The sequence below is a fragment of the Idiotropiscis lumnitzeri genome, chromosome 13 (genome assembly GCF_059441095.1).
Source record: "Idiotropiscis lumnitzeri isolate Australia: NSW breed Sydney's pygmy pipehorse chromosome 13, RoL_Ilum_1.0, whole genome shotgun sequence".
NCBI lineage: Eukaryota > Metazoa > Chordata > Actinopteri > Syngnathiformes > Syngnathidae > Idiotropiscis > Idiotropiscis lumnitzeri.
In genome coordinates, this window is record NC_142403.1 from 19,095,791 (window position 1) to 19,117,478 (window position 21,688).

At 44.1% G+C, this 21,688-nt stretch overlaps 1 protein-coding gene across 1 annotated transcript in view; it reads right to left on the bottom strand.

Moving 5' to 3' along the window:
• LOC148324932 (cadherin-2-like) overlaps positions 1-21,688 on the bottom strand; it is a 40,061-nt gene that overhangs the window by 8,858 nt on the left and 9,515 nt on the right. The window contains exons 3-12 of the mRNA XM_088314176.1: positions 10,757-10,983; positions 8,225-8,419; positions 7,143-7,298; positions 4,603-4,747; positions 3,723-3,895; positions 2,612-2,749; positions 2,355-2,540; positions 2,026-2,279; positions 677-819; positions 38-286 (exon numbers count right to left, since the gene is read on the bottom strand). Of these exons, the coding sequence (XP_088170302.1) occupies positions 38-286; positions 677-819; positions 2,026-2,279; positions 2,355-2,540; positions 2,612-2,749; positions 3,723-3,895; positions 4,603-4,747; positions 7,143-7,298; positions 8,225-8,419; positions 10,757-10,983 (1,866 nt within the window). The remainder of the gene's footprint in view (positions 1-37; positions 287-676; positions 820-2,025; positions 2,280-2,354; positions 2,541-2,611; positions 2,750-3,722; positions 3,896-4,602; positions 4,748-7,142; positions 7,299-8,224; positions 8,420-10,756; positions 10,984-21,688) is intronic.

The following is a 21,688-nucleotide window of genomic DNA, read 5'->3' on the forward strand; positions in this document are numbered from 1 at the left end:
GAATGCGGCAAGACTCGCGAGTGCGCCTGCTGCTTACCGCTGAGTCGGCTGAGCGTCCAGTTGCGTCGCACATCGGGTGGACGGGAGGGCAGATCGAACGCGAAGGGGCCCGCATTGGAACCGAGGTCCGGATCGACAGCGGTGATGTTGATGCCGCCGCCGCCGCCGCCGCCGGCCTCAGGCCTCTCGCACATCTCCACCTCCGGAGGGAAGACGTGCGGCGCGTTGTCGTTGATGTCCACCAGGTACAACTGGAGGGTGCCCGTACCACTGGCTGGGGGCACACCTGCGTAGACACACGTGCACAAAACACACAAGATGACACATTCACATAGACGAAGAAATACACACTGATGGAAACACACACACACCCACACACACACAAGGACGGCGTTTAGTGAAGATTTGGCATTTCCGGGCGCAGACAGAGGAAGCACGGTTGTGACATTCCATTTCTCTCCGGCCATTTTCCATTTTCAACAGAGTTTTCTCAGACTAGAAGGAACGATGATGAGCACAACCAAGGGAAGAATTTGGGGAATAAATGCAAGCATTGTCGGCAGTGGACACTACACAATTGTTGTCCTCCGGAGGGCGGACGATGCGATGAGACCAGCAAGATGACCAGCATGGCCTCAGGAACAAGAAAATGTTGCGGTTGTTTTTGTTGTCTCACCGTTGTCGGCCGCCATGAAGGTGATGTTGTAGAGGTTGTTCTTGACGTACGGCGATTCGCGGTCCAGGATGGCGATGGTGGAGATGCGCCCGTTGACCGGGTCGATCTGCAGCCAATTGGCGGGGTCAAACATCTTGGAGTACCTAAAGCGGTCGGGGCGAGAGAGACGGACGGCTGTTAGTCATAAAAAAAAATACCAGAAAGCATGAGAAATGTTGAAGTTCAGTCCCGCGACTCGGAACAGAATTGTTTCTAAAAGATCGTGGAACAGTCACAGAGCAGAACTCCAATCTCGCTCGCTCCCAAAGCCGTTTTGTTTGACTCCACTTAACCGATTTCCTCAAATTCCTTCAAAAACGAGTTTTCAAGCCGACCCGTCACCACAAACGTTGCAGTCGCACAAATGCCCATTATTCATATTATAATTGACGTTTTATTCTGTGAGGAGCTCAGATGAGCTGAGAGGAGGTTACGATGTCGATATTGCGCAAACATCGCCTTGACTTTCGAAGCAGTTTCAAGACACACACCGATGAGTCAACACTGCTCGGAGTTAACAAACGACAACAAAAACGAGGCACGGCAAACCCTCTGTGGCACACAACACACAGCCTGTGCGTTTGAGTGTCCTGTGTCTTTTGCCAGCCCCCCTCATGGGTTGTTGCTAGGCAACAAAGACGGGAGCGCTCCATTTGGAAGCAAAAAAAAAAACAAAAAACAGTCGGCCGAGCAGACGTCCTGCAGGCTCCTGCTGGTCTGGGATCAGTTTTTGAAAAAAATTGAAGAGGGTCGTATCTCCGCCGGGAGGCAAAACTTTGACGAGATATGAGAGTGTGGAAAGTTCCGCGACGGACGGAGAGGGAATGTAAAATGTGGAACGTACTCGAGAACCACAACCCAACTGCAAAAGCACAACTTCAAAACAGCTTTTTTTTTTTTTTTTTAATGAAATCTCATATATAAGAGTCAGCGCTCGATATCGAGTACGCAAAGAGTGAATATTTGTCCTGGTATCAGCCTGAAAATTGTTTTTGTTAAAGATCCTTTGAAAAAAAAAAAAAGGTACAAACTGACTGTAAAAGCCGCAACAAAACAGCAAAAAGCCACAACCCACGTGAGAAATGCCACCAGCTGAAAAGGAAATGCCCTCACCTGACAGTAAAAGCATAACGGCTTTAAAAGCAAAAAGTCGCAACCGCAGCTTAAAAAAAGCCACAACCTTGACTGCAAAATGCCAAACCCTGACTAAAAATAGCCACAGCCCACCTGTAAAAGGCCACGAGCTGAAAACATGCCAAATATCGTCCCTAAGCAGCCCGACTGCTAATCGGTCCGTCACTAATTCTCACCGGATGGTCTGCCTCATGAAGCGGTCGGGGTCCTGCGCCGTGAAGGTGGTGAGCATGGAGCCGGCGGGCATGCCCTCGTCCAGCTTGATGGGTTTGGGATTGGGGCTGAATTCGGGGCTTTCGTTGAGGTCCAGGATGCGGATGGAGACGGTGGCGGTGGACTGGCGCGGCGGGTGGATGCCGCGGGCCAGCGGGGCCTCGTTTTCAGCCTCCACGTTCAGCACGAACGAACGAGTCAGCTCGAAGTCGATGGGCTGGACATGGACAGATGACGGAGATCAGCGCCGCACCGCACCAAGCGGCCCGGTTACAGGTCCGAGAGCTCTCACCTTGACCACGGTGAGGAGCCCCTCGTTGGTGGTGGGGTCGGTGGGGATGGAGAATCGCCCGGCGGGGTCGCCGCTGACGATGCGGTAAACGGCATTCCAGGCGGAGGAGTGCGGCTGGTCTTTGTCCGTCACCGTCAGGTTGGTCACGATCACGTTCACCAGGTTCTCGTGGACCTCGCCGAAAAACTGCGGTCGACGTCGAGTGGGCAAGATTTAGCGGAGGAAAGAGCGGCGGTTGAAGACGGGACGCGACGTACCGTGTCGGTGGTGAATTCGGGCGGGTTGTCGTTGACGTCTGTGATCCTGATGACGGTGGTGGCGGTGTTGGAAAGGCCGTAAGTGGGGTTGCCCTCCATGTCGGTGGCTTGGATGATCAGTGTGTACTGAGATACTTTCTGAAAAACAAACGAAACGGAACTATTTTGTACTGTGAAGACACATAAAGGTACATAAACAAATTGTTAAAACAGCGCCTTTTAACACGGCAACAAATTTGCTCACTAAAACGGAACAGACCCAGAAAAAGAATTTTTTTTTTAACTAAAGAGCGCCCCTAGTGGTGAAAGAAAAATCCACAGAACAGCCGCACCGTTGTATTAGCCGCATGGTTCAAAATCGAGGAAAAAAATAGCAGCTTATCGTGCGGAAAATACGGTACTTAAATAATATCTTGGAATTAAAGCAAAATCACCAAATATGAAGTAAATTTAAAGACAAAATTGCAGTTCACGTGATTTACAATGCAATATGATACAAGCGAGTCCCATTCCCATGTGACATTCGACGACTCACTCAAATTGCGATACAACGCGCTTCAAAATGTGACGAGTCCCTCCAATGAGCATGTGACAAAATACGATTGACCTCCATTGCCAAATTAAAAGCGAGCATCGGCTTCAATTACCACGCGATTATTCAATGCTCACGGGATATAAAATCATTCCAATGATCACGTGAATAAATTACCGAATTGAATTACGTGACAAGATACACCCGATCAAAAGCCAATACAACTGACGTTAATTACAATGTAATACACTACTGACTCCAATTACAAGAGACCTCCCGGGATTTTAAATAATATCCCTCAGGTATACCATCCGAGGCGTCGTCAAGTGACTTATGGGCGTGAGTCCACAGTCTCCATCTCGTTGACAACCCCATGCTGGCATGCAAATGACAAATGGCGTGCCGGTCGTCATGGCGGGAACATTTTGCCGGCTCTACTAGTGTTGGATTATGACTAAAAAAAGACAATCTGTTTTAGCGCTGTGGGAAGCGCTGCAGGCCAGACAGACGCTGACAGGCGGAGACTCCATATGGCCGACGCACACCCCCAACACACACACACACACACACATCGCGCACCTCACGGTCCAGGCCTGCCGCCACGGAGATGATGTCACCAGTCTTGTTGTTAATGGTGAACATGTTGGAGGACGGACTTTGGGGACTCTGAGTCAGGATTTTGTATCGCAGCATCCCGTTGGCCGTCTTGGGATCATCCTTGTCCACAGCCGTCACAGTCATCACAAAAGTCCCTGCGGCGTGTTAGAAAAATAAAACAAAAGAATTAAAAGTGAGATGAAATTCATTTCAATAAAATGATCTGCCATCAAAACAGGAAAATCTGAGCCCAGCAATATTCATCAAGTAGATTTTTTAATGTGTAGACCAGGAAGATTTCCACCTGGCTTGTCTGTGAAATTTACGTTTGTAAACCACGGCAATGATGAACATCTGCCTATAGATGGCAGCGTTGCGTCACTTTTGAGTTGAAGACGATATCAAATTGAGGCCCGGGTGCCAAATGCGGCCCGCAACGTCATTCTATTTGGCCCGAGGAAACAAATCTTGCGCTTTAACTTCCGTGATTCTTGCTAAAATCTTACAAAAGTTCAAATTGTCATAAAAATGTTACGATATCGCAGCCTTTTTTTGGGAACCAAACCCCTTTCTACAGAAACTTCAACAGCTATTTTCCGTGACTTCTGATTTTATTCATCAATTTATCATGCGTGAGCTAACGTAGCCGCTGTTTGAAGTTATATAATTACTGTAACGTCGATGCTACTTTTTCATTAGCTTGTCTATGGAATTTCCAATGATATGTTAGCATTAAGCTAGCACACTTTAGTCCGACAAAACAATCTTTTGTTCAAAGTGACATTTCACAGTCAGACTAAATATTTGGTGAACCGTGTGAGTGAATTAATGTGTGTGTGTGTGCGTGTGTGTGCGTGTGTACCCGGCTTGGAGCCCTCCGGCACGGTGCCGTTGAAGACGGTGTGCGTGAACTCAGGCCTGTTGTCGTTCTGGTCGATGACGTTGATGTGGATCTCCACGGGCGTCTCCACCTGATTGCCGTTCACATCCACAGCGTGGGCGCGCAACTGCACAACAACCACACCACACACACACACACGAACGCTGCAATTAGCATTCGTGGCTCTGTGAGGTTCCACTATTTGATTTGTAGAATTGTTCAAACTTTCTGAGAGGGAATGTGTCATGTTAAGACCCTAAAAAATTCCCAGCCGTTATAATTCTTTGACCAAATTTGCATACTCAATAATTCTTGGTCACGCTCCCTGATTTTTACTTTTGGAAAGTTCAGCCCCAGAAGCCAATTTCACTTGGCAACATGAAATTGAAAAAAAATAAATAAATAAATCATGAGTAGAACCACCAAAAAGTCATGCCGGAAACGAGGCAGGAAATCTGCTATTTTTTTTTGTATGAAGAACCTTTTAGGATCCATCCATACGCTACCCAATATTTACTCTACTTTACGAATCGTAAAGTCAAGAGTCACACGGGCTAACAATTAGCATCTAAAAAGGAGATTTGAACACAAACACACGTAGCCAGATCATACTTTATAAGAATAGTAAATGGTAAATATTTTGTACCCTTTGTAAAGAAAAACTGATATCACTGCTGCACTGAGAAGCCAAAAGAGACGAGCTGAGATGGCACGAGCAACAAAATGTGGTTTTCGGAGAAAGCCAGACAATAACGGTGTCATTCTCAATTCAGGCTTACTGTTGATTAAATATATCACAGAAAAAAATAAAAAATATTCGAGCATTTCTATAATCAGTTTTTCCCAAACCATGTTCTTGCACTGCATGCTTTTTTTTGTGATTTTAGCCATTTTTTCCTTTGCTTTAAAATGTCTTAAACGCTTCTTTTTATTAATCCTTGTAAAATTATTTAGCCTTTAAATGTTGCTGGAACAGTTAACTCATTTAATCCAAAAAACGTAGCTATACGTCTTCAAAATTGTAGTGACTGCCTCCCAAAGACGTATTTATACGTCTTAGCCTTTTTTTTTTTTTTACGTCATTGCTCCGTGTTTTTATATCTTTAAAACACAATATTCTGAAGGCCTTGCAAAATCCAGAAAAATGCTGGGATTGAGGGGTTTCCTCTCGTGAAAATTGGCTGGAATTAAATGAGTTAAATGGCTTTTCCGTTTATTTCTAATTAGCAAAGATGCACATGTTTTTCCAATCTTCTGCTCGCGTGCGAATGTGCCCCGGGTTGTTGAGAACAATCACGGTTCTACTTATGTTTACCAATACGCTTTTGTAAATTTGTGACTTTTTTTTTCTGTTGATCACAAAAACATCAGCATGATCATGCACGTTAGTCTCTCAGCATTGGCATCAAAGAGGTACAAAACATCAGTGCGAATGCTTGACTCTCAGCATCGGGCCAATTAGACGCCTGGCTGGCCAGCCGTCGCGTTCCTTGTTGTTGTCAGTGCGGCGCAGGAGCAAGATGAATGCGTTTGGCATAAAAATAAAAAAAAAGGCAAATATGATGAATAAAGCGATGGGCTGGCCTGCGACCCCCGGCCAGTAATTCGTTTAGGGCGTCCTCTCCCTCATGAATAAACATGGCGGCTCCCACTTCTGACAACTACATTCAGCGCCATGAATATTCATCGGGCGGCTTAAATGCAAATGGGCCTGCTGCGACTCCAGATTTGCACTCCCCGGTGCTCCGGCGCGCAGCTTCCGATCAAAAGGTTACGCTCGTCTCTCAGAGAGGCGGGCGACTGCGGTAGACGTCGTCACACTCCACTTTCTGGAGAACTTTTTTTTTTTTTTCCATCTTTTTCATCTCCAAGCATGAGAGAGAATTCATTCGGCCCAACTTGGGAGCCACATTGAAAAGAAATCAGGCTTTCTGATTTTGACTCGAGCTCGATTGGCGGAATTCGCATAAGTACAGTTTGGGGTTTCGCTTTTTTTTTTTTTTTGTGGTTCATTATTTTGTGCCAGCTCAGGTTTATTTGAGGTGTAATTCCACGGTTGACAGAATGAAAGAAAAAGAAAACAGAAGGTATTTGAAGCTGAGTCTATTTTTTATTTTTTATGGAAAAGATTATTGAATGTGAAATCCTCTTGAATCCTGCTTTTTTTTCCTACAGAAAACGACGTTTGTAGGCTTATTTTGTAATGGACAGATTTACGTATGGTGATTGAAGCATATTGTAAAATGGTAAAAAAAAATCTTTCCACGACACAATATTCATTTTTAATGACATTGATAAAAATGTTTTGTATTGTTTTATAGCTAAACTTGAACCTTAACTCATTTACTGCCATTGACGGCTAAAGACGTCTCAGACTTTTTTTTTTTTTTTTTTACTCGGCTGGTAGTGAATGAGTTAATGTGTGAATTAACAATGACCACGGTATTTCAAAAGCGCCGTTGCTCCGTCTCCTGGGTCCAAACCAGATCCACAATGCCGGGGACACTCGTTGCAGAACTTACATGAAAGTTGGCGATGTGCTCCCGGTCGAGAGGCTTGGTGACGGACAGCTGACCCGAGATGGGATTGATGATGAAGATGCCCGTCGGCGGCTGATCGGCGCCGGGACCCGTCACGCTGTAGCGCAGCATCCAACTCTTGTCCCGGTCCGATCGGATCTGTGGCACAAACGCAACCGAGAGATGAAGTACTTGGGAACAATAGGAAAGGACGGACTGGAAAATATTTGGAATTTCCGTGGCATTTAGCGATACACACGGCAGTTGGGGTTAACGAAACTGCTGGAGTGCATCGTGAGAGGAGAACAAGAATCGGCGACGGTCTTCTTAATCAATGTTTCAGATAACAATGGACGATATTTTTTCTGTGTGAGTGAATATGACTATAAAGTTTAAAGAGAACCTCTTCTCTAAAAAGGACCATCCAAAGTTTAAACTCCACCGGGGATTCCTGTCGGTTACCACGGCAACAGTGGATCGGCTTCATGTGTCATCATTCTTGTTGGGTTTGGTTCCCAAACAGGATGTTGATGTTTTCCCTCACAGGCGCTTCATCACTTTTGGATGAATAATGAAAACGTACATGTGGCCGACAGCGCCCGGCGGCGTGTACGCTCGGAGCGAGGGTTAACCGCCACGCCGAGGGGCGCACTTTTAGTTTCGGATCGCTGGAACTGTCAGACTGCATTAAATTGTTAATACTGACAAAAGAAGAAGGCTTTCCCGTGCTGATATGTCAGATTTGTGTTGTGAGCGTGAACGATCGGGACACACTGATTGCTGAATCAGGTGTTGGACGAGAACCCTACAACTACTCCAACATTCAGCCCAAAAAAGTAATATTTTTACATGAAAATGGAATGGTTGACCACAAAAAATAAGTTTTAATAATAATAAATTTTAATAATAATAATAAATTTTAATAATAATAATAATAATAATAATAATATATATATATATATATATATATATATATATATGTATATATATATATATATATATATATATATATATATATATATATATATATATATTTGTCTCCAGTGTCCTGGCAGCTGGTGTGTTGTGTGTTGCGTGTGTCTTACTCTGACAAGGTCCTCGGGGAACTGTCCTCGCGAGTTCTCGGGTACGTTGATGGGCGGAATGACCCAGTCCCTCTTGACTCGCCGCAGAGCACCGTCGCCCCTGACGACCGCTCGGCTGCTGCTGCTGCTGCGCCATGGAAACAACGTCTTCATCTCGGCTGCACGCTGAGTCAGAGTTGCATCACCGGGCTTCACCTGCAAGACAAGGTAAACAAGCGTCATCCGCTGTGGGACACGCAAACCTGCACGCACACGGTGAAACGCGTACATGCACACACGCAAAGTGGAAGACATTCTGACACGCACACACACTGTCACTTTCACACACACGCGTGCAGGAACACACACACAACCATAGACTCTCTCACACACACTGTGACTGTCACACACATGCACTTTCTTACTGCATATGGACACACACACACACACACGCACACACCGACTGGTGAGTGACTGCATGTACTGTACGTATTCCTGCTCTCATTTTACTGGCTTGGATTAATGCCCTCATTACTGTCCCTCTGATAAATGGCCACCACCTGCTACTGTGAGTGTATGTGTGTGTGTGTGTGTGCCCAGTTCAATCATGGTGGCGGGTCAGCACCGAGAAGTGACGCCAGAGGCTTCACCCTGGCTTGTAATAAAAGAAAAATGAGAAAAAAGTGCCTGACCTCAGACATTTTCAGGTGCCGCTGGCCGGCTTAAATGTTGTCGGGGGAATAAAAGCCTCATAAAAAGGACATAAAAAGTAAAATCGTTTGTTGAATAGCATGAAAAACACATTCCGGGAGGAAAGCGCCAACAAGAAAGTGAGATAATTACAGTGAAAAAAAAAAAAATCACAAAATGTGATCCTGACTGCATTTTGTTTATTATCCACGCATAAAAAGAGATGAAAGCGAGATGAATACTTCTCATCACTGCACTGCACCGACGTTAGCGAACGCGTCGCTAGCACTCATCATAAGTTGATTGCCGGCTAGCCTGATGGCAAAAAGAAACTTGGCAACAGTTGTTGGTCCGAAAGGTGAGCGAGGCCCCGTTTGAGAAAACAATTTGTAAACTTCCCCGCCAAAAGATGAGGAAGGTTGTGTTTCGTTATCACCTTCGTTCTACTGATGATTACTAAGGAACATTTTTTGGGGAAGATTTGGTGTACAGCAGTGGTGGGCGGTCAAGGCCTTCTCTGTTGGCTTAACATAATCAAAAATCTGGATCATATTCTTCACATTGATGTTGAATTATATCCTAGTGTTAAATTTTGGGGTTAGGTTTTTATCCAATCAGAATTCAGCTAGCTCGTGTTGCCGGGCAGATTTCACGATACCAGTAGCACACACTTTTCATCGTACAATCGTGCGGGCGTCTGTTCTGTCAAAGTCAATTGGCTTTCAGAGTTGGCTGGCGAACTGCCGTCGTTTACGTTCACAGCGGATTCATTGCTAACAGCTAAGAAAAAAAAAAAAAAAAGTAAAAGCTATTTCCGACGGGTCTTGGTCTCTAACCCGCCGCTAAGAGCGAGATTTCACTGCGCTGTGGAGTCAAGCGCTCGTCGTAGCGGCGAGTGTTGACACTGCTTGCTTGCCTGGATGGCTTCCAAGGCGCGTTCAGATGAGAGCAGACAATCAAAGGCGGGCTAAATGTGCGCTTATTAACACCATTATGCGGCAAAACAAAATAACAGATGGCTCTTTGGCTCGCATTGTGTCTGCGGCAATCGACATTCTGAAAAACGAAACGCCCGATTGCTGCGAACATAGTTGCATGTTTGCAGAGTTTATGTGGAATGACTGAGGCCACCCTTGGGGGGGGGGCAAATACGGGACAGTGGTGTCATCAACGGGACATTTCTCCGCATACATTTATAAGCGCGACCAGACAAAATAAAAATGGACTAATTTATGCAACCCTAAAAGTGTTGAGCATTTCCACCAGAAATTGTGATCCCAAAACTTATCTTACAATTTGCCTTCAAAATAAATGGCTTAAAGATTATTTCAGTTCCGTAGCGATATAACATACGTGTTGCAAAGAAAAATTGGTGCGCACTCAACTGAAATCTTTTTTTTTTAAATGAACATAACGTGATGGAGGTTTTCCAGTCCGGTTTGAAGAGTCAGCCCAGTTGTGGGGATTTATTGACATCCTCCTGGCTCATTAAAGTGGAGACGATATGTGTCTTGTTTTGTTGGACTTAACTGCAGCGGTGCACCGCAGTCTTCTGTTGGCTCGTTTGTAGCACCAGGTGGGCATTAGTGCGAGCGCTCTAGAGTGGTTTAGATCCAATTTGGCAGGCAAGAATTTTTTGTGTTAGCCTTGATTGCTCAAAGTCCTTCTATGGTGTTCCACAGGGTTCAATGTTGGGGGCACTGCTGCTTTCATTGCATTTGTTGTTTGGAGTTATTCCTCCGTTTGGTGTTATATGTCTGATTTTTATTCGATTTATACCATTTTATGTGCAACTGTGCTTGTTCTTAAAGAGTTGAGACACAAAAACAGTCAAGATGTGCCACTTGAAAGAGTCACTCTCACCTGTCCACTCCCCGCCATGTAGGGCTGGACAAGAATGCGTACTCTGGTCTTCCACGTCTGTCTGGTGTGAGGGTCACGAGCGTAGATCACCCCCATTTTCTCCCCTTTTCCCGCACCATTCAGCGTGTAGACCACACCCGCCTGGCTCACGTGGAAATCAGACGCGTCGTCAGCGTTGAGACGCGCATTCCCTCTGTCGCTTCCGTCGCCGCAGTCCTGGAAGCTCACTGAGGGAAAAGATGTGAGACGGACGTCAGTGGTTGCCACGAAACAAAAATTGAAGCACGGTGAAAACTTTCCGGATGCGCCTTATAAGCGTCACAGCGCCACCTGCGGGTCCTGCTGCCTTTATTTAAAAAAACAGTTTCACGGTTTGGCAGTTATATGTCAGCGGAGTTGACACGCTGTGTGATGTGCTAATTAAACAAGTGCTTCCAAGTGATGAAAGTAAATCCATTTAATCCACCAATCAAAAACAAGACGTCAGCGGCGTCAGCTTTGTTCTGCCCGAGAGCGCGGCGCCTGCTCGCATCACACCGCACCTGATTTATTCTTAATTGCAGTCTATTTTTAAAAGTAATTTTTTTTTCCCCTCGACCTCGCCGTCAAAACAAGAACTGCTTCCATTTTCACATAAAACAAATAATCACAGGCGGTATGACAACCTTTAGCTAAAACGAAATATAAAACAAAGCAAATGACAACATAATCAAACCAAACCTGAAGAATGCTTCCGCTAGCTTAATGCTATCACATAATGCAAAACACCGTCTACATGTTGACGAATCACAATTAATATTTGGCACGGTATAAAGACAGTAAGACAATAATCACAGGCATGTATTCTTTATCCTCTGCAAAAATAAATAAATAATGATTGCAGCGTTTGTGTCTGTATGAATGCATGATACTGCCACCTGGTGGCCAAGGTGAACAACGAATTAATGCATTAAATCATGAGGGTGAAACAATTTGATCGTTTACGATCTATTTAATTAGGTTATTTTTCGTTTTTTTTTTTAAAGTGTAAAATTTAAAGAGATCTTTTCTATTAAAAAAACAAATTACAATTATTTTTGTTGTTACAAGCTATTAAAAAGTCACTTTCACGTCACATGTCCCCTTCCGGGCATGTTATGGTTTAAAAAAACAAAAAGGGGATGATTACACCGACGGAGGCAACAGCAAACCTAAAGGTGATTAAAAAAAAAAAAGATGAAAAATGGTGGTCAAACATTTCCCATGATGCATCTGTTCTTGGAAAGCTCACGCATGTGTCCCACTCCGCCCTCCTTTCCCGCGGACCTGCTGGCTGCAAATGCTCACTCATTATCTACGCCGGCGTGGAAAAACAGCCACGCCGTCGGATTTAACACACCGCTGCTCCACATGTGAGCGCAAGAAGAAAGTAGAGCGGAACAAAGGAGATGTTGCTGGCTGTTTTGGCTCCGACCGCTCCCATCGGCGGAAAAACAAGCAAACGCCGCACGCGCCACACTCGGACGTACGGCGAATAATTTATAAGTTTTCCTTTCTAACCTTTCAAAGACATCTTTACATACTGCAGCAAAACAAGCTCAGCCAGCAGGGAGGTGAAAAGGCACTTTTGCACTGGAACGTAAAGTGGATACATTTGGTACCTGGACATTTTTTTTTCAGGGGGGACATGTGGAGGTGTTTAAAAAGTTGCTAATCCTAACAACAAAGCTCTTGCGAAACAGGAAAGCAGTAATTGGGAGGGATGAGCCGAGTGAAAATCGGCGAGTAATCGACGGAAAGGTTAAACATTTCATATCGATGCCACAAGATGGCAGCAAACCACGATCTGAAGCGCCTCAGCTCACTTCGATCGAGTTGCAGTGCAACAAGTTGCCACCGGATGGCGACAAAGCACGACATGAAGCGCCTCAGCTCACTTCGACTGAGTTGCAGTGCAACAAGTCGCCACCAGATGGCGGCACAGCACGACAAATTTTGCAGTTTATGCAAATATACATCGCATTTCTCCACTATTGTGCTAAAAAAAAAAAAAAAAAAAAAGTACCACATCCTCTTTAATGAAGTCGGTGGGATTTCATGTGGACCACTTGAATGAAACAAATAAACTCGTGTGTCAATTAACGTGCTTTAGTGGCAAGCTGGCGCAACAAACGAGCGGCGAGCAAACAGTGCGAGGGTCACCTCAACGTGTTTGGCCGCACACCGACACGGACTTTGACCACGGGGGGATTTGGAGGGCCGCTCGGGAACGCTGATTGCGAGGAAAACACGCAACGCTGGCGACGTGTAAAGATGGATTTTGGAGCCCAAATCCTGCCGTGGTCGACCGTGAAAGGCTTAGCGCACAAAAGACGCGCACGTTTACATATACGCGCACACGCACGCGCACACACACACACACACGCAAAGTGCAAAGATTAAAAGTCAACAAAAGGAACTTAACCGGATTAAAGCCTCACCAGTGAATTTTTCCAAACAATTTTCCCTGTGCTAAATAATCATAAATACTGCTCAACTTTGCAGCCTGGCGGCGTGTGTGCGACAGCTGGCTGTTGCTAGATAAAGTGTGTCTTGAAGCCCTGCCAGAGGTTGCATCTTGGCACCGTCAGCCACCCGAGAATGTGGATAATATGATTTTTCATGAATTTCATTAAGACACTCTCCCTTTTCTCTCCTGGGCTGCAGCTTCACACACAATGAAGGCGATGGAAAATACTCAATTACACATTCGTAATCGCCGCACAAACCCTGCGTAAAAATAATCGGCAGAGAAATTGTGGTTGCAAAAGTGCGCACACCCGCTTGAGATCAAAATATTTTAAGAATTGATTATCCCATCGATTAATTGGATAAAATGTATTCGCGAAATTATGTTGTTTTTTTTTAAAGATAATTTTTTCATAAATTTTTTTCAATATGTTTTTTGAATAATTTTTTTTATGGAGCAATTATTTTTGGTTAAAAAAAAAAAACAGAAGCAGAATTGCTTTAGTGTCATTTTACCACGAAATAAAACAACAAAATGGAACAGACACAAGCCGTCCAAGACGCAGAAAAACAATGACCAGATGCAGAACAGGCGTCTCCGGGTCGCCTTTTATAGCGCCTCGAGAAAAAAAAAAAAAAAAAGACCAAATGAATAAGCTCCTGAAAGGAGAGCAGAGCATTGATTTGAGGAACAGGCACACATTAATACATGACGCTCAGTTAAGCACAACCATGAAATCTTTCCCATAACAACCACCATGCGAATGAAACATTTTGTTGGCACTCCGGTTTCCGTGGCAACCGCCCAGGCAGGAGGATGTTGTCCTCCACGGAGTCTCCAAGGAGCACGTCAACTCCATCAAAACGTCGCCCACCAACGTAAACAAAAAAGCCACGGCAGCATTTCACGCTGCTTCCTAGTGCGACCGACTGACGGATGAACGAACGCCAATTAGCGCCGCGACAAGCCGAGGCCGGCACCTGCTCTTCACACGTTTGTCCATTCTTGGACTCCGCAAGTGGCAGCGTTACACAAAAAAAAAAAATCCATACACAGACTTGAGCGGTGTGGCGGTCCAGCGGGAATGCTCGCCTCAGTTTCAACGCTGCCATTCATTTCTTTTTTCTTTTTTTTTTTTTTAATTCTTGTCAAGAAAGACGCTGGCATGCTTTTTGCCATCTCAGCGCAAAAAACAACGACTCCAGCACAGGAAAGCTGGAAATTGAAAATTTTTCATTTTCAAGCAGACAATGGGAAAAGAATATAATAAATTTAAGTTACTTTATGGAAGTCAGCACAAATAAAATGCTGACAAAGCAGAAAAAGGACATTTCAGACTTTGTGTGGAATTCCAGCCGACGTCGGACATTCCCTTCTGGAAAATCAATTGCAACATTCCAGAAAATAACTTTTGTTCAGGAAACGTGTCACTGAAAAATACAGTTCCTTTTTTGGTTTATTTTGAATAAATCAGCTCATTTTTTTTTTATTTTGGAAAGGTTTTCTAGAATTTCAGTCTAAGGTGAAGCAAATTAGCACATATCCTCTGCTGAATTCCAGAAAACAAGAAAATGTCCAGACTTTCATCGCCGATGAAATGATGCGGTAAATTTGCCACTCTAGCCTAGAGGTTTTTTTTTTTTGTTTGTCTGAGGAAGTTGAAAATTCCGACTTTCCTCAAATGGAAAAGGCTTCAGAATACTATTTTATGTCATGTCGCATATGTTTCGATTTCCAATGTTGGCACAACAGATGATTTCCAGTAAAAAAAATAAATAAATAAAATTCACTCTTTGTCCTCAGAAATGTGCAATGGAATGCTAATGTAAGTCAAAGTTCCAATAGTGGAGTCTGCCAGAATCAACGCTTGCATTTCAGAAAATGAGAAAAAAAAAATGCAGAACAAACGACTCAGAAAAGTTCAGTAAAATGCTAGTCGAAAATGAAGGTCCGCCCAAAAATAAATAAATAAATAAAATAAAATAAAAAAAAATCAAGCACATACAGAAAAGAGGAATATTGGAAAAAAGTGGCCTGAATGGATGAAACGAATTATTTTAATGATGTCTATTCTCTCTTCCTGATCATATCGTTTCCTGAAATTGTTGTCGTTGTGACGGAACGACATCACCATCAGAATTGCGCATATTGAAATCTTCAAAATTGGGAAATTGGAAAATCAGAAATGACTCACTTCATCATTTATGAACATCTGTTAAAATGGTCCGATTGCCCAGAAATATAAAACCTCTCACGGCTACTCAAGTCCGCCAACTGTTTAATTCGGACACTCGGCGTGATGACGTAGCGCAAAAAGTGAGTCTCGCCAATCAGTCACACGTGAACGCGGATGGCGGCAACGAGCCGTCTGCTTAGCGTCCAACAGGATGTTTTCATTCCGTTTATGTGGCGGCACTGCGTCACGCCGAGGTGCATCGCGGCAAATTGACAGCAGAGAAGCGCTGACTCGCCGCCAGATGTAAATCCACTTTATGATGGACGTATAAATCTGATACACACACACACACACACACACACAGCGAGAGAGAGAGAGCAGTGGTTTTAAGGAGAGGCTGCTCTTAAAGCCAGTCGCCATCTGTTATTGCGACAGTCCAGGACACACAATCAATATTTGTAGCGCCGCGCTGCGACAAGCGCTGATGGGCTGGGCCCGCGCTTGTGGCCAAATGAGATTTACTTCATTACGCTTCTTTATTTAATTGTGCCAGCGCCTGCACCGAGACGCCAAGGAGCCCGCGGGGAAATCAAACTGCCCGCCGCGTTTTTCATTTCATTTTTAATAGAGCCATTCGGCTTATGAGGACACAATAGACGAGCACGTTGGCCGTCAAAGCACAACAACGCCGCGGCTATTTAAGATGACTTTAGCTTGGCGAAAGCACTTTGGTCCGACAAAGGAGGAATTTGGCACCAGTCGGGTTGACAATCACACGCTAGTACTTTATGTTTAAGATCAGCGGTGCCCAATTCCGGTCCTGCAACCGGTTTTAGATGTCACCCTCCTCCAACACGTCTGATTCCAATGATCAGATTTTCAGCAAACTTTGCAGATATTTTATAATGATCCAAATCATCTCCGTCTGGTGTGTTGGAAGAGGGAGACATCTAAAACAGACCAGTTAGACCCTCTCGACGACTGGACTTGCGCACCCCCATTTGAGATTTTTCCCACCTTCAATGGACCCGATTTAAAAGATCAGTTCATCAGCAAGCTTTGAGAGGCCTGATAACAATGCTCATCATTTCTATCATGTGTGTTAGAAGAGGGAGACATCTAAAACAGGCTGGAAAAGGGCTCTCGAGGACCTGACTTAGGCACCCCTGTTTCCGATGTTTCCTTCCTCCAACACACCTGCTTCAAATGTTCAGCTCATCAGGAAGCTCTACAAAAGCCTGATGACCATCTGGATCAATTTAATCATGCCTGTTGCAGGGGGGAAACATCAAAAAACATGCAGGATAGGGGCTCTCAAGGACCAGAATTTGACACCTGTGGCCTTTATGGAAGATCATTCATTCATTCCTTCATCATTTTTAATGTAAGCAAAGAAGAGATCCTTTTAAAAAACTAAAAAACAAATGAAGCTGTTTATTTTGGGCTAGCATTTAGAATGATAGTTGTCCCCCAAATAAAAAGATTTTTGGGTGAACACATCAGTATCATTGTGATGGGCAACCTCACTGAATGGTTCCTTGTGAAATCTGGTGTCCCGCAGGGATGTATCTTATGCCCAACATTATTCCTGAATGGCATTGAAACGTTCAGGCATAAGACCACACCGGAAAAACATTCTGGAAAATAGAAATTCAAAATGTACGACTTTCATCAATGAAAACCTGCAATGCTGTGCCACTCGACGTCATTGTTCCATTTGTTGGCACAAATCAACCGCGACGTTGGACAAAAATCGGAAATTTGGTGCTACAGAATGTCACTCAAAATCCGATATCTTTCGCATCGCCAAAGTAATTCTTTTGGCAAAGCCTCATTGCAATTCCCCAAATTAGACGGCCCAATGACGTCATACCATGCATCGCGGAAGATCCAATCGCTCCGATGTCGTGACTATCCCGTTCACAACCACTGGGGGGCATAATTGTACGCTATCTGATGATTGCTGTGATGTAATATTGTCGTCTTGGATTCATTTTGTTCTCTGGTGACACCATCTCTCAGCATTTCACCTGCCATTATTGTAAGATAATTGCATTTTCTCTGCTGTTTGTTTCCAAGATGATTATGCCCAGAAAAGCGATTTCCCCCGAGGCATCCATCTTGGATTGGATTTTCCGACCGGATCTGAGAGTTGTGACTTCCCAGGTAAATTACAATTCGTGCTTCAGTGACTGCGCGACTAATGGCAGTTGCCAAGACCACACACACACACGCACACACACACCCAGACACGCGCCCACACGCACGCACACACACGCACGTACGTCCAGAGTGTTAATTGAGTCATTCACAGGTCTGCTCGCTGCAACTCGAAAATAGATCACCACTTGAATTTTGGCGAATCAAGCGCACCTTTTGTCCATCTTAGGAACGTTTAGCGTCCTTCTTGCTCCTGTTGCCCGAGGGAAGAATCTCGTTTTGTGTGCGCGTGTGTGTGTGTGTGTGTTTGGGGGGGCGGGGTGGGGGGGGTGGGGGTGAAAGAAATGCGGCAAGAATTCTCCTTAGTTTTCATCCGAGGCCTGCGGTAAACGACGTAAATCTCATTGGCGGAGGAAATCGATGGCGGTGCTGCAGGGGACGAGCAGCTCGGGAAAAAACACACACACGCACGCACACGCACGCGCACATGCACGTACGCACACAAAAAGAGATAAAACAGCGTTTTGGAGCACCTGAGGTTGCTGGGAAGTCTGGCCTGTCTTAGTATTCCTAACAGCTTGAGCTGTTAGCGATATGAAGGCGCAGAGTGAAAACGTCAACTTCGGCTGTGTTCACAATCACTCCCTATACCTCGACTTACAAGTTGAATTGCGCAATTCAACTTTTGTAAATCGAGGTTTGGAATTAGTCGCTCATTTGCCTGCTCTCTCGTCACTCAACTTTTAGCTCAAGTTTAAACGACAAAATAATCCGAAGAAAATTCCACATTTGCATTTAAGCAAACCAGACAACTGTTAGCTTAATGCTAACACACAATGTGAAATGCCATAGACTGGGCTAATGAAACTAGCACTGATGTTGCAGTACGGTGGGAACCCATATATTCACATATTACATTTTTTTTTTCAATTGTTATTGAAATCATTTCATTTTGTTGGTGGGGGGGGGCAGTGGAACCAACTGCTGTTTTGGGTGAAAAACGTTAACTGGCTTGATATTCCCGTGTATTTTTGGCTCTTTTCAGGAGATGCAATCGACTCCAAATGGCAGCTGGCAAACGAGCAGCTTTATAGGGATTTTTATAAAGTGGACGATAATAATGTCCTGATTATGAGGTTAATTCGTTTTGCGATTTAAAACACATTCTTAAATCATCTTTCAGCACTTTTTTTACGAACGGAAATGCCATGAATCCTTTCCAGCACCCCATAAAACAACGTTTTAACATGTTCTTTTTTTTTAAAGGAAAAACAACACTAAGTGTTGCGTGTTGGAAAACTATATCGTAAGTCCATACTCGTCGCTGTCGTTTTAAGAAAGTCTCAGAGAGTCTTTATCTTCGGCGAAATTACAATCCATTTTACCGCGGCATATCGAGTCCCTTAGTTGTAAAACTCTTCTTTGCCAGTCTGTATTATCAGAATCAGAATCAGAATGTCCGCTATTATCATTATACTCAGTGTATTACGAGATGGGAGAGCTCTCCTCTCCAGTGCAAATATAAATAAGACACATAAAATAATAATAAATAGAAATAAAAACGTGACTGCCACCTGGAGGCCAAGGCGCATAACACAGCTCTCACACAATTATGAACTCCTCATCATTGGATCATCGTCGCTCACTTTCTAAAATTCTCGATATCGTGTTCAGGGAGTAGGGAACGACTGTCTCGGTGTCTTACAACCGCCGCTAGTTTGCCAGCTGCCATTTTGAGTTGCTTTCGCAAACCCAGCATCATCATGACCGAAATGAACGAACGAACGAACGAAAGAACGGCGTCCAACAAAGAGAGCACCGAGCCCACTAAGAGCGACGCAGATGGCTCCATTTGGCGCGCCGGCGTTTACTTTACACCACCTTTCATTGGGGATGTGTCACATTTGTGACGCCATTACGGTTAATAAAATTAGCGTTTTGGCTCATCTGGGCCGAGGGCTGCTTTGCTGCTTGCGTCACGGCAGTGCAGCCGTTTAAACGCGACCCAAGCCAACCGATTTGTTTTGCGTTTTGTTGTGCAGATGATTCATTGATTTGGAACGTAAGAAAATCCTGCGTTTTTGGTCTTGTTATGACCGGATGGCCATTTTTTTTTTTTTTTGGGTGCGTTCTGTTGACAACGTTAATCTATAATCCAGCCTGATACGTCGTCGTCGTACTTTTCAGAAGCTTTAACAAAACAAATCAGCAATTGTTGAGCAAACATTTGATTACATCTCGACTAAGCTCAGCACAAAAAAAGCTCACACGCTAAATACTAAAGACAAATCTCCAAATGAGAAACTTTTGTTGTCTTCTGATGCATTCTGGAAGGTGTCAAACCCTAGGCCCGAGGGCCATATCTGACCCGACACCTCATTTTGTGAGGCCGGCTACAGCAAATGATGACTCATGTCATGGCCTCATGTTACTTTGTGTTTCTTCTTAAAATTGACTCCCAAATGTAAATGAATGGATGGATGGATCCATAGTGGAGCAGCACATGTAGACTGACAATCGAACAATATTCACAGGCATATATTTTCACCTAATATGGCATCATCTTGCTGTTTCACTGACAGCAGTTCTTCTCTACTGCCCCCAGTGGCCAAGACGTGCACACCAGAAGAAGCTGCAACAAACGAGTCTTGTATTTCTATTATGCTGTTATAATATATATATTTTTTTTAAAGTGCAATATGTTAGAAGGTTACTTTCCTTGTCAGAAAATAAATCAATTTTGGGGGAAGGAGGGCGTCTGGAACAAATTAATGGCATTTCCGTTCACTTGAAAGAGGACTCAATTAGCCAGACTCCAAACCACCTCACGTATATAACTCCCCGTCGCCCCCCGACCCCCCTCCGACACGCAAACACAAGCACACGCTATTATACACTGGTAGCGGTTAGTCAGATGTGAGGTCGGGCGTGCAGACATCATTCATTTAGCAGCAAATGGCTGAGAGACAGAGACAGAGTTAGAGGGAAGGAGGAAGACAAATGGGCGGTCGGGATTTAGAGAGAGAAAGAGAAAGAGAGAGAGACAAAACCTATGGGACGACACACACGTACACACAAACGAGTTTGAACTGTGATGTTGGGATTTGTAAACTCAATGGAGAGATTATAATGAGAAACAGGCTTCAAACACACACACACACACTTTAGCGAGCGCCGCGTGTGTGTTTGCTGTGTGTTTTAAAGTGATGAAGATGAAGAGAAGCAGTGACTTTTCTCAATGTCAGCATTTTTTGAAATACAGAAGCTGGAAAAGCCCTCGACAAATTTCCCATCAAATAAAATAAGTGTAATTGCTTTTCTTGTCAGAGGGAGAAGAGAGAAGATAAAAGGAGAGAAGACAAATCTTTACAGAGGAGAATGATCATTTGCTTTCCTCCAGGGGCAAAAAATGGGGAACTCGAGGCAAAACTTTGCTTTGCAATAATATGTTCAGTGTTCCTTCACTTATCTAATCATGGCGTTCTGATGAATTTTGTCTTTTTGGAAGAAAATTAAGCAGCTCAATCTCAGAAATCAACTGAAATTGACATCAAAGTGGCATGCACTTTGTGCTGCTCCTTTTGGTGTATGCGCCTTGGCCACAAGGGGCAGTATAACACAGAAAAACATGGAGACAATCGGCAATCCTCAGCAAAGCAGTAATATTAGTTATTCTTCGCAGAGGATAAATAATATATACCAGTGAGTTTTGCCAAATTGGCTATAAACTCAAGTTATGCTTTTCTTTTTGTTTGAATCAGACTTATTATCGTTTGGGATTTTTCTTTATTTTGTATTGACTGTTATTTCTAAAATGTTAAAGGGACAGTGTGTAGAATTTAGTGCCATCTACGATGCTATGACTTAACGGAACGGAACGGGGTCGGGGGCGACAATTTTTATGAATAAGGCCGGAGGGTCAACATAGGGACTGACCGGAAAAAAAGGGTCAAATGCCCAGCTCTTACAATAACCTTGGTTCAAAGATCCAAAAATATCCATATTTAGAGTGGTTGTAACTCAGCAACTATCAATACTTAGTGTCGTTTTACATTATGTGTTAGCATTAAGCTAGCACGTGCATTTTTAACTCATTCACTGCCATTGA